General features: G+C 44.0%; 1 protein-coding gene across 4 annotated transcripts in view; it reads left to right on the forward strand.

Moving 5' to 3' along the window:
• The window catches only part of PDIA5 (protein disulfide isomerase family A member 5), a 129,875-nt gene that overhangs the window by 61,824 nt on the left and 42,965 nt on the right, over window positions 1-25,086 (forward strand). For all 4 annotated transcript variants that reach the window (XM_073305109.1, XM_073305112.1, XM_073305110.1 and 1 more), the window contains one exon: window positions 7,330-7,466. In XM_073305109.1, the coding sequence (XP_073161210.1) occupies window positions 7,330-7,466 (137 nt within the window). The remainder of the gene's footprint in view (window positions 1-7,329; window positions 7,467-25,086) is intronic.

Below are 25,086 nucleotides of genomic sequence, written 5' to 3' on the forward strand. Positions count from 1 at the left end.
GTCTTCTCTGCTGCTATCTAGCCTTACTAACTTGCACACAGAATTTTAAGTGAGCCAGCCATGTGGAACTCCTTCTCCCTAATTTACTAATTAGGTCCTAAAATAGATTATATGGGCCTCCAACACTGCTTTCCTTATGTTCGTTATTTCCTTACGTTGCTATTGCTAATGATTTTTATTATTGCAGCATCTAAGACCCCCAATCATGAACTTGGACCCTATTTTGCTAGGCACTGTACAAACACAGAACACCAAGACAGTCTTTGTCCCAGAGAGCTGACAAGCTAAGCTAGTGCCTTCATTAATTAAACTGCCAGATCCTCTCGCAGAGCAGGTAAAATTCTGCCCGCTAATGGGGAACAAAAACTCCCCATCAAAATTCTTAAAACCACCATGTGATTCTCTTAAAAAAAAAAAATCCCTCTTTAAACCCTACTTCTGCCAGGACCTCACAAATCTCTCCCATCTAGCACTGTTTAGGCAAGTGGTTTTTCTGATAAACCCTTTGTTTTACAGTTACCTGAAGCTCCTCGCCCACCGCCTCTCCTTTTGTCTGTTTTGTCCTCCTGTTGGGCTCTCTCTACAAATTACGTTGTGAACTCTCTGGGCAGGCATTGTCATCTTCATTTGTCTGCACAGTGCTGCACACAATTGGGCCCTGATTCTTGATTTGAGGTTCTTAGATACTACTAGGATCAAAAAAAGGACATGGTGCATCCCAATTTACTATGTAATATTTGGTATTCTTGGGTCATACCTCTCCGTATATGTAGGCAAAATCCACTACCTCTGTCTGTCTCTTTTTTACTGTTACTAAACCATCTTTTTGTCTAGAAATGACAGCAAGACAAGATAAATGAGTTATATCCTCCACTTCCCATTGCATGTGCCAGGCAGCTGAAACAGTAATGCATTTTAATCAAAAATAGCAATCTGCTTCCATCAGAGATGAGCCAGATCTGAACTTTGCTCAAGTTTTTAAGGATGTTTGGTTCCATGTTTTTAATTCAGCTGGTTATAACATCAATAAAGTCTGGATCCAAATGTTCCTGTGTTTGTGTCTACCGTATTATCAACAGCGTTTTAATAAATGTCAAATTAGTACCGCTCTTTGCATCTTCCAACTTCTGTCACTTTTCCTTCTTCCCATTACTCCATCATCTGCTGTCTCTTTACTGCCCATGCTTCCGCAGTGTCAAAGTTTGACTCAGACTCACAATTTATCAGACCACTCTGTTTTATTAGCAAAGCTGCTCTGCTAATACATTTAGAAGTGAGCCCCCTGAGTGGGGCTTGTGTCTTTTAATTTATACAGTTTTTTGGAGAACAAGTTACAGAGAAGTTACAGACAAAAGAAGAAAAAGATTTTAGTCACCACCCTTCGAGATCCCTGAGACCAGTCACGTATCTTCAATTACCTGCCACCCTTAACAATCTCCTTTAACAGCTTCCAGTTAACTTAACTAATTGCCCTTCACACCTTCCATTCTGATGCCTGCTTCTTAGACAGGCTGGCTCTATCTTAATTGCTTCTCCATTCAAAAGCTAACTGTCCCTACGTGTGCTCCCTCAGATACTTTGTAACACATTTTGGCATGCCCTCTCTTATACAATGTATCCAGCATGTCCCCTTATACAACGTTATACTTATACAATGTTATACTTCCACAGCAGCATTGTGAAGTGCACCACCGTTCTATGCAGCTGGGCTTTCAGTCTCAGTGGCATACGCTAGTCAGACATAACACCTGAGATGTTATTTCACGCTCTTCTAGCATTCCCCAGGCTGGACTGTATCTCACGTTCATAGAATCATAGAATATCAGGGTTGGAAGGGACCCCAGAAGGTCATCTAGTCCAACCCCCTGCTCAAAGCAGGACCAATTCCCAGTTAAATCATCCCAGCCAGGGCTTTGTCAAGCCTGACCTTAAAAACCTCTAAGGAAGGAGATTCTACCACCTCCCTAGGTAACGCATTCCAGTGTTTCACCACCCTCTTAGTGAAAAAGTTTTTCCTAATATCCAATCTAAACCTCCCCCACTGCAACTTGAGACCATTACTCCTCGTTCTGTCATCTGCTACCATTGAGAACAGTCTAGAGCCATCCTCTTTGGAACCCCCTTTCAGGTAGTTGAAAGCAGCTATCAAATCCCCCCTCATTCTTCTCTTCTGCAGGCTAAACAATCCCAGCTCCCTCAGCCTCTCCTCATAACTCATGTGTTCCAGTCCCCTAATCATTTTTGTTGCCCTTTGCTGGACTCTCTCCAATTTATCCACATCCTTCTTGAAGTGTGGGGCCCAAAACTGGACACAGTACTCCAGATGAGGCCTCACCAATGTCGAATAGAGGGGAACGATCACGTCCCTCGATCTGCTCGCTATGCCCCGACTTATACATCCCAAAATGCCATTGGCCTTCTTGGCAACAAGGGCACACTGGTGACTCATATCCAGCTTCTCGTCCACTGTCACCCCTAGGTCCTTTTCCGCAGAACTGCTGCCTAGCCATTCGGTCCCTAGTCTGTAGCTGTGCATTGGGTTCTTCCGTCCTAAGTGCAGGACCCTGCACTTATCCTTATTGAACCTCATCAGATTCCTTTTGGCCCAATCTTCCAATTGGTCTAGGTCCTTCTGTATCCTATCCCTCCCCTCCAGCGTATCTACCACTCCTCCCAGTTTAGTATCATCCGCAAATTTGCTGAGAGTGCAATCCACACCATCCTCCAGATCATTTATGAAGATATTGAATAAAACCGGCCCCAGGACCGACCCTTGGGGCACTCCACTTGATACCGGCTGCCAACTAGACATGGAGCCATTGATCGCTACCCGTTGAGCCCGACAATCTAGCCAGCTTTCTACCCACCTTATAGTGCATTCATCCAGCCCATACTTCCTTAACTTGCTGACAAGAATACTATGGGAGACCGTGTCAAAAGCTTTGCTAAAGTCAAGAAACAATACATCCACTGCTTTCCCTTCATCCACAGAACCAGTAATCTCATCATAAAAGGCGATTAGATTAGTCAGGCATGACCTTCCCTTGGTGAATCCATGCTGGCTGTTCCTGATCACTTTCCTCTCATGCAAGTGCTTCAGGATTGATTCTTTGAGGACCTGCTCCATGATTTTTCCAGGGACTGAGGTGAGGCTGACTGGCCTGTAGTTCCCAGGATCTTCCTTCTTCCCTTTTTTAAAGATTGGCACTACATTAGCCTTTTTCCAGTCATCCGGGACTTCCCCGGTTCGCCACGAGTTTTCAAAGATAATGGCCAGTGGCTCTGCAATCACAGCCGCCAATTCCTTCAGCACTCTCGGATGCAACTCGTCCGGCCCCATGGACTTGTGCACGTCCAGCTTTTCTAAATAGTCCCTAACCGCCTCTATCTCCACAGAGGGCTGGCCATCTCTTCTGCATTTTGTGATGCCCAGCGCAGCAGTCTGGGAGCTGACCTTGTTAGTGAAAACAGAGGCAAAAAAAGCATTGAGTACATTAGCTTTTTCCACATCCTCTGTCACTAGGTTGCCTCCTTCATTCAGTAAGGGGCCCACACTTTCCTTGGCTTTCTTCTTGTTGCCACCATACCTGAAGAAACCCTTCTTGTTACTCTTGACATCTCTCGCTAGCTGCAGCTCCAGGTGCGATTTGGCCCTCCTGATTTCATTCCTACATGCCCGAGCAATATTTTTATACTCTTCCCTGGTCATATGTCCAACCTTCCACTTCTTGTAAGCTTCTTTTTTATGTTTAAGATCCGCTAGGATTTCACCATTAAGCCAAGCTGGTCGCCTACCATATTTACTATTCTTTCGACTCATTGGGATGGTTTGTCCCTGTAACCTCAACAGGGATTCCTTGAAATACAGCCAGCTCTCCTGGACTCCTTTCCCCTTCAAGTTAGTCCCCCAGGGGATCCTGGCCATCCGTTCCCTGAGGGAGTCGAAGTCTGCTTTCCTGAAGTCCAGGGTCCTTATCCTGCTGCTTACCTTTCTTCCCTGCGTCAGGATCCTGAACTCAACCAACTCATGGTCACTGCCTCCCAGATTCCCATCCACTTTTGCTTCCCCCACTAATTCTACCCGGTTTGTGAGCAGCAGGTCAAGAAAAGCGCCCCCCCTAGTTGGCTCCTCTAGCACTTGCGCCAGGAAATTGTCCCCTACGCTTTCCAAAAGCTTCCTGGATTGTCTATGCACCGCTGTATTGCTCTCCCAGCAGATATCAGGAAAATTAAAGTCACTCATGAGAATCAGGGCATGCGATCTAGTAGCTTCCGTGAGCTGCCGGAAGAAAGCCTCATCCACCTCATCCCCCTGGTCCGGTGGTCTATAGCAGACTCCCACCACTACATCACTCTTGTTGCACACACTTCTAAACTTAATCCAGAGACACTCAGGTTTTTCTGCAGTTTCGTACCGGAGCTCTGAGCAGTCATACTGCTCCCTTACATACAGTGCTACTCCCCCACCTTTTCTGCCCTGCCTGTCCTTCCTGAACAGTTTATAACCATCCATGACAGTACTCCAGTCATGTGAGTTATCCCACCAAGTCTCTGTTATTCCGATCACGTCATAGTTCCTTGACATCACCAGGACCTCCAGTTCTCCCTGCTTGTTTCCAAGGCTTTGTGCATTTGTATATAAGCACTTGAGATAACCTGTTGATCGCCCCTCATTGCCAGTATGAGGCAGGAGCCCTCCCCTCACAGACATTCCTGCCTGTGCTTCCTCCCGGTATCCCGCTTTCCCACTTACCTCAGGGCTTTGGTCTCCTTCCCCCGGTGAACCTAGTTTAAAGCCCTCCTCACTAGGTTAGCCAGCCTGCTGGCAAAGATGCTCTTCCCTCTCTTCGTAAGATGGAGCCCGTCTCTGCCCAGCACTCCTCCTTCATGGAACACCATCCCATGGTCAAAGAAACCAAAGCCTTCTCTCCGACACCACCTGCGTAGCCATTCGTTGACTTCCACGATTTGACGCTCCCTACCTAGGCCTTTTCCTTCCACGGGGAGGATGGACGAGAACACCACTTGCGCCTCCAACTCCTTTATCCTTCTTCCTAGAGCCACATAGTCCGCAGTGATCCGCTCAAGGTCATTCTTGGCAGTATCATTGGTGCCCACGTGGAGAAGCAGGAAGGGGTAGCGATCCGAGGGCTTGATGAGTCTCGGCAGTCTCTCCGTCACATCGCGAATCTTAGCCCCTGGCAAGCAGCAGACTTCTCGGTTTTCCCGGTCAGGGCGGCAGATAGATGACTCAGTCCCCCGGAGGAGAGAGTCCCCGACCACCACCACCCGCCTTCTCCTCTTGGGAGTGGTGGTCGTGGAACCCCCAACCTCAGGACAGCGCATCTCATGCCTTCCAACCAGCGGAGTCTCCTTCTGCTTTCTCGCCCCAGACATATCATCTGGTCCACTCTCCACAACGATACCTGTGGAGAGAACATGAAAGCGGTTAGTTACCTGTATCTGCGTTGCTGGAACCCGGACATTCCGCTTACCTCTTCTGGAGGTCACATGTTGCCAAGCTTCTTCACTGGCCTCTTGGCGCCTCTGTGCAACCTGCTCTATATCTGTAGAGCTTTGTGCCCCTAGAAGCCTATCCTGAGTTTCGTCCAGGAAATCCTCAGTTTCCCGTATGCAACGCAGGGTCGTTATCTGTTGCTCCAGACCTTCAATCTTCTCTTCCAATATGGAGACCAGCTTGCACTTTGTACAGACAAAGTCGCTTCTGTCCTGTGGAAGAAAGACAAACATGGCACATCCAGTGCAGGTCACAACAGCTGAACCCCCCCCTTCCATATCACCTTCCTACTACGAGCTTCCTCAGAGCAGTTTGCAAGATGTAAGCCTCACTGGGCTCACTCCAGGCGAACTCCCAGGCAAACTCCTGCTGTGAGCTGCTCTGCTGTCCCCGCTGCTCAGCTGGTTCGCCACCGCTCAGCTGGTTCGCGAAGCTCTGGCTATATTTAAACAGCCAGGCTTCCCTGTCACAAACAAACAGACACCCTACTGCCTGCCCCCTGCAGGCTAGCAGCCAATCAGACACTCACTCAGGCTCTCACACTGCCCCCCGCAGCAAACACACGCTCGGATACTTCCTCAGCAAGCAAACAAACACAGACTCGGATACTTACCAGACTCTCAAACTCTCTGTCTTCCGTAATCCAGCCACCAAAGCACTCGACCTGATGAGTCTGATTAAGTTGTACTCCTTTAATCTCTTTATCCAGTTTTCCAGTGGCATATTTACTGACCCACATGCCCTCTGTCTTAATGATGCTGGTTTTCATCTCATGACTGCTTAGCTGGTCACACTGCTGGTTTACTATTTCCTCCAGGTCTTCTTTTGAGTATGCCCATATTGTTGTCTCATTTGCATATAGCAGCTTCTAACCTTTTTCCATTGGGATCTTCCTGCTGACGTAGTCACCAGTATGATAAACTGCCATCTGCCACCTTCTATCTCTTGTGTACGTTTATGGAGGGGAAGAAGGATAATCTCCAGGGTGAGGCATTGGACTGGAACTCATGAAATGTGGATTCAGTTCCCAGCTCCGCCATAGGCTTTGTGTGTGTCCCTGAGCAGTCACATAGTCTCTGTGACTCTGGTTCAGCAGAGTTCGTAGGCATGTGCCTAACTCGAAGCAAATGAGCATCCCAGTGAAGTCTGTGGGACTTGTCACGTATTTGAGGTTAATATGTGTCAGAGTCCCTTGCTGAATCAGAGCATAAATGCCCAGTTGTAAGGTGCGCTGGTATTATCTCACAGAGGTGTTGAGGATAAATCCGTAAGTATTTGGGAGCTACTCAGATGGGGCCCATAGATCACTAGAGACAGAGTCTTGGCACAAAGTCCTGAGACCACCCCCATCACTTTACCTCTGTATAGGAGTGCTAAATCCAGCAACCTGTGTTCTGAGGCTGTTTGTTAGACTGGCTGTTTTACATTCGCCGCTTTCCTTTCATCTGCAATGGGGCTAATGCTGGGAGAACAGGTAGCATTCTGCTGAGCTGGCTAAAAAAGTAGTTTAAAAAAGTGCATTTTATATTCTAATGAAATAACAAAGCATTTCTGTTTATCTCCCTGCTCTACCCCTTCTATTTTCACCGTCTTTATGAGCTTCTGCTCATGATGGATTCCCCCCCCCTTATCTAGTTTTCAGTGCTTATCAGCTCAGAGTGGAACCAATTACAGAACTCCATTTGGGGGGTTAGTGTGTCATGCGTTGGTGTTTGCACAATCAGATTGATTTCCTGCAATCTGGTTGGCTGAAATGATTGCTATTTAACACAGAAGAGCTTCCTCTCAGCTGTGTATGTTTTGTTTTATAGTCCCCAGCCACCTCAGCCACAGGCCCCAGAGACTCCCTGGGCAGATGAGGAGAATGCTGTTTATCATCTGACGGATGAAGACTTTGACAAGTTTATAAAGGAGCATTCGTCTGTACTAGTGATGTTCCACGCACCATGTGAGTTTGCATTTTCCATTCTGTAGTCTGATCCAAATTCCTGTTTATAAATAAGAAGAGGGTTAGTTCCATCTCAGTCTCTCTCTCACACACAATCTGAATGTCAAGATGCAGATTTTTTTAAAATGACCCTCCTAAAAGAAAATTGGCTTGAAATGTTCATAAGTTCAGAACACAGGTGAGGAGCTGGAGGTGACTTTTATTTTATTTTTTTTTACTGCAGTTGAAAAACTTAATGTGTTGAATATTATGGACACTCATTATTTTACAAAGCGGTCGCCTCATATTCAGCTCATCCCGTGCCTTGTCCCACTTCCACTGCAGGGGATCTAGTGGATTGAGCATGTAACTGAGAGCCAGGTATTCCTGAGTCCTAATCCCATTGCCTCTAACTTTTCACTTTGCAGCCTTGAGCAAGTCACTGGTGCCTATCTGCCTCAGTTTCCCCAGTCTGCCAGAATAGAGACAACAGAAGTTGTGTACTTCCCAGTGACAGCTGGTGACAGCTGGTTAGTTTGTGTTGATAAAGGGCTTTGAAAACCTAAAGTGCTGTAGCATTGTTGGTATTTTAATGTTAATTATTTTTCTTAAAATAAATTGAGGTGGGTTGGATTACTTGAATTTTCATCTTGAGTAGGGCAAATGGAGGATCTTGCCTCAGATCATTGCCTTTGTGCTCCTTTTATGGACTCGTCCAAGCAGAATGCTCTAAAGTGACCATGAGAGAGTATTTGGAGCACATTTTAAGTTGACTTCTGAGGTTGGTGGTGCTTGATTGGCACATCTTGGGTTGTCTCGGAGGCTGTGAGCAGGTCTTGCCATGATGTTCCATGCTGTGTGTTATCTGCACGTTGAACTACTGAGAGGCACTCTATTTTAGTAGATCACTTGGTGCACAGTTGAAGACCACCCAGATACTTCTGCTAGTGGAGAATGTGGTAGCCTGCTTACTTAGTGGCATTCTGCGTCCAGTGCATATAACACTACTGTTATGCAGATTGCCCTGGCTGCCAATTTGTTTATGGGTGCAATTCAGGATCATGATTTTAATCTGTATAGCCCAGTATGGCGTAGCTCCTGTCTCTTCGTATGCACCTTCCTGGCAATTGCAGTCAGCTGGGATGTTCGCTGTGATGTACCTAGATTTGAACACCACAGAGGTTCTGGAGGCAGCGTGTTCTCAGTTAGCAGTCTTTGGCTGTAAGGTCGAAATCTTAGCCCTCTTGGGGGGTTCTTGGCTCAAGGGTTGAAATCCTGGTACTAGCACTTAAATTCTGGCTCCATTCAAATCAATGGGAGTTTTGCTGTTGACTTCAGTGGAGCCGGGATTTCACCCTAGAACGTTCTTTTCCAGCAAAATCCAAGTTGCAAGGCCTGTCTCTTTAAGGAGGCCACGTGGGTAACATTGTCAAAAGAATCTGGGGCCCAGTTGTGCAATCACTCTATTCCCATTGGTCCCTATCAGTATTTGTCCCACCTGGCCTAACGTGGAGTAAAAAGCATGTTTACTCTTAGAATAAGTCCTTTTAAACAGAGCTTTTTTTTATTTGGGGCATAGAAGACGTGGTGTGTCTTGTTTACATCCAGAAAATTCCTACCAAAGATAGGTGTGTATATATGCAGAATCCAGCCTACAAAGATGTAAAAGATTCTCAGTCACAAAAATCCTCTCCAGGCATCAGCAGCAGAGGGTGGGCATGCAAACTAATTAACAACAGACAGCTATCCTAAACATTATCTCCATGATTAAAAGGTCTTCTCCAGGCACTTCTTAAATTTGCTAATGGAGTCACCTTACGAATATTAGGAGATAAATTACTCTAGCAGAACATGCAGTAAAGGCAAAGGACATCTCATCATTATTTGTTTTAACCTTGGGAAACTTAGAAGAAGTGAATGTGTCTTCATTTAAAATACATACACAATGGCATCAGAAGAGAGAAGATAAAAAATCGAAAGGACAGGAATTCTGGATATACTTTGTGCAAGTTCTTTTGGTAGAGGCAGAATTATGGCAGTGATGCTTTAACTATAGTTTCATAGCTAGCTAAAGTATTAATAGACGTAGTATTAAGAGACCACAGGAAAACAGAAGTATTTTTTTAACGTTCTATTGAGCCAAACTCCACCATGATGTAATTCTGTAGTTCCATGGCATTTTGCCAGGGATATATTTGGCCAATTGTATCTCCTTAGCTACTAATGATAGAATCTGGTCCCCAGGGACTAATATCTTTAATCATGATGATTTGCACCTTATTTCACAAGTAACCCCACTGAAGTAATTTGGACCATGGTGGAGTAAAGCGCTACTCAGCTAGAGTAATGGTATCAGAACAGAGTCTTCTGTGGCAAGTGCAGACCCATACTACTAGTGCAGTCCAGTGGGAGCAGGTGCATATATTGACCACCACTGGCAATACAGCTAACGCACCCAGTTAATGAACCTTTGCCTAGTCTGGGGATAAAAACTTAGATTTGCTTTGAAACTTGGTGCATAAGTGGGCAGGGAGGTGCACTGCTTCAAGTCACTAAGGGCTTGTCTACACTTGCAGCTGCACAGCAGTAGCACTTAGTGAAGCTGCTATGCATTGGCATAGGTACTCCACCTCCCTGAGAGCTGTGTTGGCGGGAGAAGCCCTCCTTTTGACATAACACTGTCTGCAGCGAGGGTTAGGTCGGTAACTATGTCACTCAGGGATGTGGATTTTCTACACCCCTGAACAATCTAATTATACCAACATAAGTTTGTAGTGTAAGCCAGGACTAAGGTTAGGTTTTCATTTTTCGAGTTAGTTTAGGCACAGTGGAGGGTTTTTAACCTTCTAAAACAAACTGCATTGTAAAGCTCTCAAGAGGATGTTCAGCTAATCTGAAAATTTGGATGGGGGAACCGTAAATAACAGTCAGGTGCACTTTCATGGTGTGTGAATCTGAAGGCCACCTCTTAACCATCCAGGCAGGGCATGTATCATTGCATTCAAATGTTTTGATTCATTTCTGTAACTATTAGCTAACATGCCTTCAGCTTTGCCATGATCCTGGATTACTGTGATATACTTCTACCTTAATCCCTATATAAATCTTGGTATTGGTGTGACGGGGTCCCGGAGTGCAACCTGGACTGTGGGATCACTGAGCCCTCTGTCCAACCAGACTGGAGTATCCTTCTCTCACTGTGATGCTGTTGCCAAGCTACAAACCTCTGACAGGTGCTGCACTTACACAGACATTCACAAGCAGGGGGACATGAATGATCTTTCCGCCATTCATGAACCAACAAAAGAGAGGCTTCTGCTAATTCCCCCCAGCTCCCAGCCTTGCACCCCAGTACTGTACCGTCTTGCACTGGTCAGGAGGCTGACCACTGTAAGTTCATTACCCAGTCCGCCCCTGCCTCAATGTGGAGAGGACACACACTCGCCTTTGTAAACTAAGCTGAGATTTCCCAAGCACCCCAACCAAAACACACTGCTCTAGGTAAAATACAAAACAGATTTATTAACTACCGAAAGATAGATTTTAAATGACTATAAGTAGGAAGCATAGAGATCAAAGTTGGTTACTTAAGAAATAAAAAATAAATTCACAGTCTGAGTTCTACAAACTAAACAGGATTTGAATCAAGGAATGTCTCACCTTGATAGATGGTACAAACAGCTCACAGATCTTCAATACACAGGCTGAGACTATTTTTCAGCCTGGGACCACCCTCCCCCAGTTCAGTCTTTTGTCCTCCAGATGTGTTTCCAGGTGTTGAGTTGTGGGGGGAGAGAGACTGAATGATGATGTCACTTCCCTTCTTTTATAGTTTCTTCCAGCTTGCTGGAACCATCTTTTGCTGTGATGTGAGGGTCTGCCCCCATTGGTCAAGCAGTCTCCATTGTCTGTGTGCTCTCTCTGAAAAGTCTTCTAGGTTTGCTGTTGGGAGAGTAGATTCCCTTTAATGGGCCGTCAGCACACGTCTGGCTACTCCATTGTTTTACCTGAAAGGCTGGTTGTGGGTGTTCCCAACCTCACAACATATTTCAGTAACATGTACACCAATGCTTTATAGCCTCACATACAACGATAGCACATACAATCCAACAGAATATTAATGTTCAACAGAGTCAGACTTTTAAAATGATACCTCATAAGTCGTACTTTGTACAAAACATCTCATAATTATATGACAGTGGGGAATATGCAGGTTCCAGGGTGCTGCTTTGAGCTATAGAGTGGCACAGTTGGAATCTGTTATCTCGAAAGAAAGAGATATTTATTTATGTGAGTGGTGAGTTCCTTGTGGTCTAAATCTGGCTGCACTTTGATTCTTCCATCTCAGTGTTGCACTGAAAGGGTGAAAACGTGCTTCATTTAAACAGACTTACATCTTCTCTTGTATTATTTCTCTTTGTTGTTCTGGCTGTTCCATGTTCCAGTGCTGATCATACAGAAATATGCTGTCCCAGAAGCCTTCCTCCTCACAGCAGGGGGTGTTTCATTCACAGTTCGTTAGCATGGGCCCGCACAGCTTTGCTTTGGAGCTGAATGGTTTCAGCCAGAGCTATTACTCTCACCTCCACACCATAATGTAAAGGCAGCTGTGCAATTTATAATAGAGAAGGTCTGAAAAGCCCCAGAGTTAAGACTTTCAAGAATAGGAGCCTAAATTTAGGCTCCTGAATCCATATTTAGGAACCTACGAAAGGGGCCGGACTTTCTGAAGCATCCAGCTGTTCCTGTTGACTGCAGAGCTGTGTGCTGAGCGCTTCTGAAAAATCTGTCCGGTTCATTTCGGTTCCTAACATGAAAATCTAGCCCATTAGGTCTAGACTGCTGGTAATATGTTACACTCCTAAGTCGTTGGGCACTTAAGTCAAGACCCAATGGGCTTCTAAATCCTTTAGGCACTTTTGAACATTTTACCCTGCATCTCTCTTGTGGCAAATAATTTGGTGAGGCACATGTGAAACAATTCCTAAAAAAAAAAAAGGGGTGGAGGGGTGGGGGAGAAATAATCACCAAACTAATGGAACTGGGGAATCTCTTGGACAGTATTTCTCGAAGGATAATATAAGCTCCCCACATTTTTTCCTACACTTAATTATTCCCCCCCCCCACTGTATTTCCCTCCGAAGCACGAGCTCTATTAAGTCTCATACAATATAAGTCTGAGCCTCTGATAAGTCAATGGAAATGCTGCTAAAGGGCATTTAACGTCTTGAATTGAAATTAAAATCCATTCAGGAATGGATTTTAAAATCGCCTGTATCTCATGCGTAGGAGATACTGTTCATTACGTTTTCTTAACCCAGGTGACATTGGTAACATTTAAAATAATGTCACCATTCCCTTTACATCATGTAGAAATGACCTCTTGAGCGCTCGTCTCCTGGGGTGTATTAAGCAGTACAGATTCAGCAGCAAGTCCCAGTTGCTAGGGCAGTGAAAGTTGTTACTTCCTGATGGTGGTTTGGTGGCCTGGGCAGGGACTTAAGGCTGATTCCCTTCCCACACCCTGTCAGCTCTGATGAAGTCAGAACTGGTGGACGTGAGAGGAGAATTGGACCAGCTGTTTTTAGGATTAAACAATGAAAAAAATATTATTACAACCACCTCTTCTAAGTCTCAAAGCCTAACTCACGTTAAACCCACTTCCAAGCAGATCACTCCTCTCTCCAGGGCTGACTCAGGCATATGATTAACCTGTTGCAGAGGACCTGGTGATTGCAAAGTTACTGTTGCTGCTGTTTCTCTGCCTTAGGAGCCGTATTCTTCTTCCCATTCTGGTGAGCAGGGCAGATATGGAGTACTCTTCATATCTCCTGGATGTCAATATCCACAAAGATGCAGCTGGTGATGCACATCATCTCAGTTTAATCATAAACAGAAGGTCTGGTGAGAACAAATCTAGAGCTGGTAGAAATGTTTCCAGTTTTGGAACTTCATTGAGGTTTTATTGAAATTCCCTTTCCCCCTCTTTAGAAACACTTTCCTGGTGTGCTGTTCCCTTTATTCCTCCCCCAACCAGCTCTATAAATTACATGAAAGAGGTTTTTTCAAGTAGGTGATTTAGCCACACAGTTCTTTTCACTTGTAGTGGGAGCTGTGTGGCAAAATCCCCCCAGTTGGCTCTGAAAAATCTCAGCCCATATTTTTCTTTTTAATCAGTGAAGCCCAAAATGTTTTGAGACGGGCTGTGCACGTGCACTCCGAATGCTGAGCAATTAACCCAGTGTGAGCAAAGGGCTCAGAATCCTAAACACAGAGGAGTCTAGTGCTCTCCTGCTGACTTCAGTGGAGTTACTTCTGATTCTTACTGCGAGTGAAGAACTGGGACAATAGATTTCACTTCTTACTTTCAAAAACAAAAACTCAACCCCCCAAACAGATTTTAGAACTTTAAATGAATTAATAAATCTTCCTTCCGGTTCCCAGGGGCACATGCTCTGGAGACTCCTTACAAAACAGCTGCCATGGTAGTTAGCTCTAATTGGTACCTCTCTGGCAGTTCCAGCAGAGGGGCCAAGTGTTGAAGAGGCTGGAGACTGGATTTACTGTGTAGCCTTAAAAGCAGTCCTTACAGGACAGGTTGAAGCTCATTAGCAGTGCAGTGTGAGCAGGCTTTATAAAATACAAACTCATCCCATTAATTTTTTTTTTATGGTACTCTGTGATTTGATCAGGACGAGCAGTACTAGGGCAGCGGTTTTGTTCTAAATTAGTGCAGTTTGGTGCACAGGTGAGGGAGCAAACAGATTTTTGTTTGCTAGATATTTTGTTAAGTTCTGTATGAAGAGCAGGTGAAAAGGATCCTTCACTTCTTCTTGAGGGATGACATGTCTGTGCACTTGAGAACTTACTTTGAAAATCCTTCAAGGAGCATTCCCATGTTGGTCTCATGCGGTGGCTAAGTACAGAACTTCCATGTGGCAGTTGTCACCAGCATTAAATTCACTAATAAGGGCAAAATAGAGAGCAATGGGGAGACCTTTCCAAACTGTATACATAACCCGTGGTGGGAAAGTGTGATCTTTTGTTCCCCTCTAGTGGCTGGCCTGCATAAGCAGTTGGAGTCCATTGCTACTTCCAGCTAGGAGGACTAGTCTGTTAGCTCCGATAGTAAAGATTCATTCTTTTTAGTTGTGAAGGTCTTGAGTTCACATCTCACTGTTGATCCAAATAGGATCAGTTAAATAAAGTGGTGCCTGATGGTGGCGTTCAAACACAGAGAGACCTCAGATACTTTGGCCATCAGGGGGTCAATTACAGAGGCATACTTTCTGCAGTGTAGGATGGGGAGTTTTTTACCTGGAGTTTATTTGCATTTCCTGTTTTCAGTCATTCATAGCTTTCAGAAAATGTAAAATCTGAGGCTGATGTTTTCCAGGCTTGGTTTCCCTCAGTCAGGGAAAGTCCCTTTTGAGTTTCCTGGTGAAATTCAGTCTTTGAAAATTGGATTTTACACACGAGTAATACATTTTACCAAGTATAACATTATTTAACTTCAATCACATGAGAGAGAGAAACGAAGATGTATTGTGCCTGGTACATTTGCCGCAGAGTAAAATAAATTACTGGAGTAAAATAATTGTTTGTAGTGAATGAGGCAGGCATTCACAAGAGCCTTGTCTCGTTGTCTGCATATCCTGTAAGAGGGCATCACTCCATGTACACTAGATAAGGGTACATATGAGCCCACTGACTGAAAAGGTGTGTGGCATGATGCACACTTCAGAAAGTATTCTCTGAGGGATTGAGCCACCTCCCATTGAAGTCAATGGAAAGGCTCCCATTGGCGTCACTGAGAATTGGATAAAGCCTTGAACGAGGTAAGGTTTCTCTGGACCATCACCTTATTTACTCTGCATCTTCTGCCTTGTACTGTGTCAATCCTGGGGGGCTGGGGGGGGGGGTAGAAACAGGGCAGATCTCACAAGGCTCTGGAAAGGGGATGGGACTTTCTATGTATTTCAAAAGGGAAAAAAGGAAGAAGAAAAAGAGAACTTCCATCCATAAAACTTGTTTAAATAACATCATAAGAACATAAGAATGGCCATAGTGGGTAAGACCAATGGTCCATCTAGCCCAGGTTTCAGGCTTTCATGAGCGGCCGATGCCATATGCTTCAGAGGAAATGAATAGAACAGGGCAATTTATCTAGTGATCCATCCCCTGTCATCCAGTCCCAGCTTCTTGCAGTCAGAGGTTTAGGATGCCCAGACCATGGGGTTGCGTCCCTAAGCATCTTGGCTAATAGCCATTGAGGGACCTTTTCTCCCTGAGCTTATTCAATTATTTTTTTAACTCAGTTATACTTTTTGCCTCCACAATACCATCTGGCAACAAGTTCCACAGGTTGACTGTGTTGTGTGAAGAAGTACCTCCTTCTGTTTGTTTTAAACCTGCAGCCTGTTAATTTCATTGGGTCACCCCTGGTTCTTGTGTCATCTGAAAGGGTAAATAACACTTCCCTATTCACTTTCTCCACACCAGTCATGATTTTATAGACCTCTATTATATCCCCCCTTAATCGTCTCTTTTCCAAGATGAACAGTCCCAGTCTTTTTAATCTCTCCTCATATGGCAGCTGTTCCATCCCCCTCATCATTTGTGTTGCCCTTCTCTGTACTTTTTCCAGTTCTAATGTATCTTTTTTTTTTTTTTGGAGATGGGGCGACTGGAACTGCATGTAATACTGAAGGTGTGGGCATACTATGGATTTATATAGTGACATTATGATATTTTCTGTCGTCTTATCTATCCTTTGTCTAATGGTTCCTAACACTGTTAGCTTTTTTGACTACCGCTGCACATTGAGCAGATGTTGTCAGAGAACTATCCACAGTGACTCCAAGATCTCTTTCTTGAGTGGTAATAGCTAATTTAGACCCCATCATTTTGTCTGTGTAGTTGGGATTATGTTTTCCAGTGTGCATTACTTTGCATTTATCAACATTGAATTTCATCTGCTATTTTCTTGCCCAGTTCTGCGAGAGCTTCTTGTAACTCTTCAGCTTTGGACTTAACTATCTTGAGTGATTCTCAATCATCTGCAAACTTTGTGACCTCACTGTTTACTCTGTTTTCCAGCTCATTTATGAATATGTTGAACAGCACTGGTTCCAGTACAGATCCTTGGGAGACCCTTCTCTTTATCTCTATCCATGTGAAAACTGACCATTTATTCCTATTCTTTGTTTCCTATCTTTTAATCATTTGCTGATCCCTGAGAGGACCTTCCCTTTTATTCCATGATTGCCTAGCTTGCTTAAGAACCTTTGGTGTGGAACCTCGTCAAAGGCTGTCTGAAAGTCCAAATGCACTATATTGACTGGATCACCCTTATCCACGTGTCTGTTGACCCCTTCGAAGAACTCCAATAGATTAGTGAGGCATAATTTTCCCTTTACAAAAGTCATGTTGACTCCTCTAAATTGCAAAGTGAAACACTCCTAAGTCTGGAAATGACAAAATTACTTAAAGTTTGAATCATAATGCAAACGCACAAGGACACTCAGAAACTACGGTGGGGAGTGCTGATATAAGAAACTTATTGCTAGATGAAAGGGAAGCAAACATCTTAATTTTACCATTTCTTGACTTTTGAGTGCCTAACTACATAATAATATTAATGTCCTTTTCGAGCATTGCTTTTTATGGAATGTATACTAAAACGTTCCCTCTGGCAAATAATTCAGTATGTCAGCTTTCATCAATTTTTTTCATCTGAATTCTAAACCCCTGAGAAAGGTGCTACTGTATAGCAGAAGTTCGTAGACTCTCTTCTACTACAGTGTAAATGGTTCAGCTACAATCTTGGGCCCTTATCCTACTCTCAGTGAAGCCAGCTGAGGTTTTGCCACTGATTTCAGTAGGATCAGGATAGGCCCCCTTAGAAAATCCAAACAGTACATGAACAAAATGTTTCAAAGGGTGTTTATTTAGAAATATAAAGTGCTTGATATTGCAGAGTTTTTAAAAACCAACAACAAAAGAAATCCAAGGGAGCAGACTACACAGTAGACAATTCACTATCATATCCATCAAACTAATTACAGCACCAACTTTTAGTACAGCAGTTAGTCACATGCATTAGAACAGGCATCCCTGAAAATGCAGTAATACCATTAACCTGTAAAATGAAAATCCTGCGATTGATTTTTTTGAGCTCTTGAAAAATGTAGGTGGGATTGTGGTGATAAAAAAAAAATCAATGCGAGTTTATAGCGATAGATCATGTAAATAAGAGTCAGAACATTGTAAAAATCCTAGCCACCAAGTTGTGCAGTAAAACTTGGGTGGCTAATCAAAAGGACCAGGGCATCAAAGACAGTCCATGGTCTCTCTTCTGTATGTAATCTTTATCAGTTGTATAATAGTAAGGGATTTATCTGTTGAGTGTTCCCAGGGCACACTGATGTGACTAGAGGAAGGTTTGTCCACTGTTAGGGATAGTCTGGGACTTAGACCCAGGTTTAATTTTCTGCTCTGCCACAAACTTTCTCTGTGTCCTTGGACAAGTCCCTCAACCTATCTGTGCCTTGGTTTCCCTTCTGTAAAATGAGGATAAGAGTACTTTCCCTACTTCCCGGGGGTCACAAGGATAAATACAGTCCAAAAGATTGCAAGGTGCTTAGATACTACAAAGGCACCAGAAAATCACCCCGGCTCCCAGCCTTGCACCCAAGAAATATACTATCTTATAGGTCGAGATCCACTTGGACAGTACAAGCTCATTAATAAGTCCGCCACTTCTACAAAGGAAAGTGGACATGAATGAGCCTTTGTAATCTGAACTGAGATTCCCCAACCGCTTCAACCAAAAACACGCTGTTTTAGATAAAATATAAAACAGATTTGTTAACTACAGAGATAGATTTTAAGCGATTATAAGTAGCAGACAGAGATCAAAATTGGTTACCTAAGAAATAAAAATAGAAACTCAGTCTAAATTCTGACTTTAACAAACTAAGTAAGATTTGAATTAAGGAGTCTGTCACCCTAACAGACGTTACAGGCAGCTCACAGTTCAGCTGGAAGGTCCCTTCCAGCCAGGGACCAATCTCCCTATTTCAAAGTCTGTCTTTCAGGTGTTGAGATTGGGGGAGAGGAGGAGGCGACAGGTCAAGTGATGATGTCATTGTCTCTCTTTTCTGTACTCTTCCAGCTGCTAGAAAGCTTGCTGTGACGTGGATTGCATACGTGCTTTCTCTGAGAAGCCTCTGTGATCGTGGATTCTTCTTGATGGGCTATTAACACCTGTCTGGCCAGCGATAACTGCTCCTTTGTTTCAGAGTAGCAGCCGTGTTAGTCTGTGTTCGCAAAAAGCAAAGGAGTACTTGTGGCACCTTAGAGACTAACAAACTTATTTGAGCGTAAGGTTTCGTGAGCTCACAAAAGCTTATGCTCAAATAAGTTTGTTAGTCTCTAAGGTGCCACAAGTACTCCTTGTCTTTTTGCTCCTTTGTTGCTACTGAAAGGCCAGCTGGGGGTGTCTCCCAGTCTCCTAACATATTTCAGTAATACATATAGCAATACCTCATAACTTCACATACAATTATAGTGCATACATTCCAACAGGCTATTAAGGTTGAACAGATCAAGACTTTTAAAACGATACCTCACAAGGCATGTGTTTTACAAAACCTATCATAATCATCTAACATTGGTGAATAAGGGGGTTCCAGAGTGCTAATTTGAGGTACAGAGTGTCACAACCACCTTAAAGGGTTCAGAGGTATTTCATTTTTCTTGGCCTTGCTGCTGGGATAGACAATGAGGGTGTGTTTATGGTGATGGGTTTGGTGGTGGTAGTTGTGGTGTTGTTTTTTGGTGATGTTGAAACTTATCTCTAGCAGCCTTTGGTCATTGCAGGCCTGGGAGACTTCTTCTGGAAAAGAATCATGGTTTGTAGCCTTATTTTGCTTGCTTCTAATGACTGATTAACCTATTAAACCATTTCTTACCGTTAAAGCAGCCATTTGTTTATTTCATTTTGAATGAATTCCCTCCCTTGCCCAGAATATAGAACCAATTAGCTTGATATACGGTGCAAAATTTCCAGTCATAAGGTCCCCTATCGTATCTGTGCCACATGATAACTAAGAGTCTCTCATTGCTTTGATGCTAGAGCCACTCTCTGTTTTTTCTGGGCCTTGCATCATTTCCTCTAGACTGAATTTAAGAACAATCTCTGGTTAGATTAGACAAATCAGTGTAGGCGGGGGGGCAGGGAAGAGGTTGACTTTTTTGTTTAAGTTCATTTTCCTAAATACTGTGTGGTTTTGCTCAATTTTCTGTTGTCCTCTGCAAATAGGGAACTTGGCCTGCCAACCCTGTAAAGTAATAGGGAACTGACCATCAAAATGGTACCTTCTTCCTCCATGTATCTGCTCCCTGGGTGTTTGAGACATGTATTTACTAGTTTTGCTGACAAAAACCCTGTTAGCACTGGAGAGGATCTACAGCTGTAGAGGAATGATCTGGATTCTCTTTGACCTGCCATCCTGCCTACCATCTTTCTGCTGTAATCCTCTCAGAGGTTCCAATCAAACGGGGAATGGACCAGGTCAGTGGTTGGATGGGGCCACCTCCAAGGGATGACTTGGTGTTGGTGTTGTTCTTTCTTCTGACTTAGTAATGAACCAGTACCTCAATATGATGTTGGGGACAGTGTGTGGGGGAAGGTGATGGTTTCTGGAAGAGATATTTGACTGTTCACTTGTGGTTACTAAGTATCCCACAGCACTTTTTCTAATTGTGTGTGTGTGTGTGTGTGTGCGCACACAGATGGAGTTCCCACCCTGCTCTGAATCTAAACAGAAAATACACAGTCCGCATAAAATTCAAACTTACCCCCTTCCAGGAGTTTGCCTTTGTTGGTAACAACACAAATCCAACATCACTCTAATTTCTCTCCAAGCTTGGCTTCTCTTAGAGTTTTCCCTTTAGGACCTCTGTGTCCCACACCCTAGTTTCCTCAGCCTCTGAGAGAGGATCCAGTCCCACTTACAGGGGTCAAACTGCTGACATCAGGATAACTCTGAGGAATGCCACATTTTCATACAGGGTCCAGAACCTGTTGTCCTGCTACAGGATGTTAACCCTGATGTCCTGAGCAAACTGCATCTTGGATTATGATGTTCTGCTCCCTTAAACTCCCCTGGCAATTTCAGCGAGTTACATTACTTTTTGCTATCTGGCCTGAACTCTGTTTCTGTAGTGTTGTGTTGTAGCTAAATCCTAAATGAAGAATCTGTCCTGGTGCTGGTGGTATAACAGGTCAGGAAGAATACAACTTAACCTCCCCACGAAGACAAGTTTGTGTTTGCAGGGCTGGCAGTTGCGGGGGGAATCATTTTATGACTTATGAACAAAGTGCATCTCAGAGGGAGAGAAGTTTGTGGTACCAACCTCTATCAACACTTCCCACAGATTGGGAATCTGTTTAATTTCCATGGGGTGCACCATGTGGCCTCAAAAAATTGAGACTAGGGATGTAAAGGCTCTGGCATAGCAAGATCAATGTCTGGAAGCTGCAGCAAGACAAACTCAGAATAGAAATAAGACACAATTTTTTTAACAAAAAGAAAAGGACTTGTGGCACCTTAGAGACTAACCAATTTATTTGCGCAAAAGCTTTCGTGAGCTACAGCTCACTTCATCAGATGTATTCATGAAGTGAGCTGTAGCTCACGAAAGCTTATGCTCAAATAAATTGGTTAGTCTCTAAGGTGCCACAAGTACTCCTTTTCTTTTTGCGAATACAGACTAACATGGCTGCTACTCTAAAACCTGTCAAATTTTTTTAACAGTGAGGGTTATCGACCATTGGAACAACTTGCTGAGGGATGTGGTAGATTTCCATTGCTTGACGTCTTTAAATCGAGATTAGTTTGATAAGATAGGCTGTAGGTCAACCAGAAGCTTTGAGTTTGTTGCAGGAGTCACTTGGTGAAAGTACATGACCTGAGTTCTGCGGGAGGTTAGGCTAGATGATGATCATGCGCCCTTCTGGCTTAAACTCTATGAATGTGATCTGCAGAAGGAGCTCTGACTAAGTCTTCTCTTCCCCTAGTACCACCTCTGTGTTGAGCTATCCTGATCAATGGGGTGGAATTTGTTACCTCCTTCTGCACTTGCCCCTCCCACTTGGGAGTTTTCGTTTGCCAGGATCTACCCTGGGTGAATTTAGCCCTGATGTTGTAACTGTGAAAATGGGTGAATGCACAAAGGATTTCTGACAGAAACATTGAATAAAACTCTCTAGTTTTATCTGATTTCTTCCACAGAAGACAGTGATCACCCGAGCCCATTTTTTAAACGTAAGTCCGTTTAGCAAAACTTTTAGATTACCTTTCTAAAAACAATCATGAATCTTTCTGCTATCTGCAAGATTTTTGTGCCTTCAGGCGCACCGTAGTGCTCGTAAGAGGAAAGGAAATCCAATTCTTGACCTTCAGTTCAACTATATTTCCCCTCCTTCTGCGGCGATGATAATTTAGGGTATTTTAAAGTTTAGGGTATTACAGTCAAAGCAGCAGTGGTTGCCACAGTCAGAGTTGCATACCATTCCAATCCCATGTTTTCAGTTGCTGAGAACTTAATAGAGTGCTACGCCTTAATCGACCCTCTAGATCTGATGCGGCAGATGGCAATGCAATTCTTTCTTCTCTTTTGGACTTGATTCCACAGCTCCTTCCTCCTTACGTGGATACTGCTCAGGAGTCACTTGAAGTGGAGCATTCAGAGGAACACTACTTGAAGAAGGAGGGGTTACTCACCCTGTGCAGTAACTGTAGTTCTCAGAGCTGTGTCGTGATGGGTGCTCCACTATTCACCCCTGCTTTCCCCTCTGCTTCAGAGTTTCCTTCTGAGACTTGGCGATGGAGAAGGAACTGGGGACGGTTTGGCCACATGGCCTGATAAAGCCTTGATCTGATAGACAGGATATGGGGCATATGTGCACATGAAGTGGAGCACCCATAGGGACACACATCTCTAAGAACTACACTCACTGCACAGGGCGAGTAACCTCTCTTTTTCCCATTAGGTTAACAGAAATATTTATAGTATGCAGCCATAGGGGAATGCAGAAATGGCACGTTCTAATGAATATTGATAAATGCTAATGTTGACTGAATAGCTTGTCAATAGAAGGAATTTAATAATGATTCTTTAGAATCTTTATTCACAATTTAATTGGTCTCTAGGGTTCTGCAAATCGGAAATTGCTTGTTCTCAATCAGTTGGAGGTTGGTGATGATCTTTATCTCTTGCTTGTCGTGTACCTGCCTTCTCTTGACAGCCTCAGACAATGCTGTGTGGAAATGAGAGGCTGTGACCAAAATAGTGATATTTATATAGCCTTAACTTGAGAGAAACTAACCGTAAATAAATGCCATGGAGAAGCAGTGATATTTGTATTCTGGGGGCAGCAGTAAGACTGCCTATGCAGTAGCTTGGTTGTTGGATAATTGGTTTGCTGCATGTCTTCTATAGGCAGAACTGTGAGTTTTCAGGGGTAGAAATATATACATTTTTAGCAGTGGTTTTGAAAACAATTTGCTGCAATAGACTGTAGTTTTGTGTCTTTTTAATGGTACCAAGTGTCATGTATAATAAATAACAGTGCTGTTTATTTGGGGGAGGGAAGGAATTCTTTTTAGTTAAAGATCTACACTGCCATGTAAAAGGTCTAGATTCAGTTTCCATTCCTGATCTCTTGCTCTCTAGACCACAGGGTTGGGTTTACTGTGTAGGAGGGCGTGTATGTATGGAAGAGGGAGCAGAGTGCAGTACTGGGCATTGGTGAATTTGAGTTAAGACCTGCAGCACTGGAACAGACTAGTTATCCATCTGATTCATTATCCTGTAAAGCTTAGCATGTTCCCTGCTGGGCTTTTGGTCTTTTATTTTAATCTATTATTAGCTGAAGGCTAAAATTCAGGTACTTCCAATCTTTACAGGTAGAAAGCATTTTACTCCACTTGGAGATGAGTTTGATAATTGCAGCAGTTGTTGTGGAATATGAACGTTGCCATCTCTGTAGTGCATCCATGATTAATTTTTATTTTAAAGGCGAGATTGTTCCATCAGATAACCCACAGCTAATAACGGTGACTTAGATTTTTCATTACAGGTCAGTTCAGCCAGGTGGCAGAATAGATCGTTTCATTGCATAAAAATTGTATGTTCATGTCTTCATTCAGTAATTCTCCTTTGCAGTGTGATGTCTGAACCATTCTGCTGTCCCTTATTTTCACTTGCTAAATGCTACTATTCTATTGTGGGAAGTAGCATGTTAGAGATCCAGATAAGAATGTAGGGTGGCATTTTCAAATGTATCAAAGTGGATCTAAAGTACCAGTCCCACTGAGAGCTAGTAGGATTTATGCTCCCAAGTCACTTAGGTATTTTTGAAAATCTCCTCCCTAGCCCTCAGATACTTCCAATTTTCATCATAGCAAACAATGGGCCTCAGTCCATGCCGCATGACTCCAGTTTTACGGTGGTGAGCTACACTGGTATAAAGATGCAGTAACACAGTGGTGAATCAGGGCCAGTCTGTCCCTTAGCCCTATGGGGCCAAATCCTCAGGTGGCATGAATTGGCTATTCCTGGGGGAATTCTGCACCAAAAAATTACAAAAATTCTGTGGACAATATTTTAAAATTCTGCAAAATGCTGCATATTTTTATTTGTCAAAATAACACAATGTAGTCACACCAGTTTCAATTTTTTGGTAATTTATGTCAAAATATTTGTCAGCAAGTATTTCTGTAACAATACAGACAACAAAAAAATACAGGAAATGTTTTTTGACAAATAGATTCCTTACTAGGCAAATTAATACAGAACTTGGAGTAATAATTCATTTAAACCACAGTACAGAAACATATTTCCTGCACCCCTCAGAAGCAATGCAAAGGGGGAGTCCAGGGTAATGGAAGAGATGAGGGAGTGGGAAGTAATTGCTGGGAAGGAGCCTGGGGGGTGAACCTGGAGGGTTGGGGTTGGTGGTGGTGGTGTGTGTGTGTGTGTGTGTGTGTGTAAGTAAATATGGAACCTTTTTTTGGGGAGGGTGGAGGGAGAATTGGGGAGCCTCCCCCATGCAAACCCTGGCTGACCCCTAGTCTCTCCCACTCAGTTAGGCACATCTGCCCTGTCCCCAAGTGTCCCTGCACCCCCACTGAGGCACCCCCTGTCCCCATGTATCTCTCTTTTTATTCCCACTCAGCTGCGCCATGTGTCCCTGTACCCTCCCCCATCCCCCCGGTGTCCTGCCACCCTCAACCCCCCCATCCCCATGTGTTCCAGCACCTCCACTCAGCCTCCCCTTGTTCCCATGTGTCCTTGTCCTCCTCTTTCCCCCCAGTGTCTCTAGATCCCCATTCATCCACCCATTATCCCCCATCCCCATGCATCTCTGCGCCCCCACTCAGCCACCCCTGTCTCCATGTAGCTCTGCACCCCCGCTCCATTCTGTACCCCACAATAGCCCTTCTGAACCCTAGCCTGTGTGACCCTGCCAGGCAGCCCTTATAACCCTCTCTGTCTCCCCCTCCATATCCCAGGCCTCCTCACCTGGCTCCACAGGCTAGGCACTGTGATAAACTCAGCCTCTGCTCTC

The sequence above is a fragment of the Lepidochelys kempii genome, chromosome 11 (genome assembly GCF_965140265.1).
Source record: "Lepidochelys kempii isolate rLepKem1 chromosome 11, rLepKem1.hap2, whole genome shotgun sequence".
NCBI lineage: Eukaryota > Metazoa > Chordata > Testudines > Cheloniidae > Lepidochelys > Lepidochelys kempii.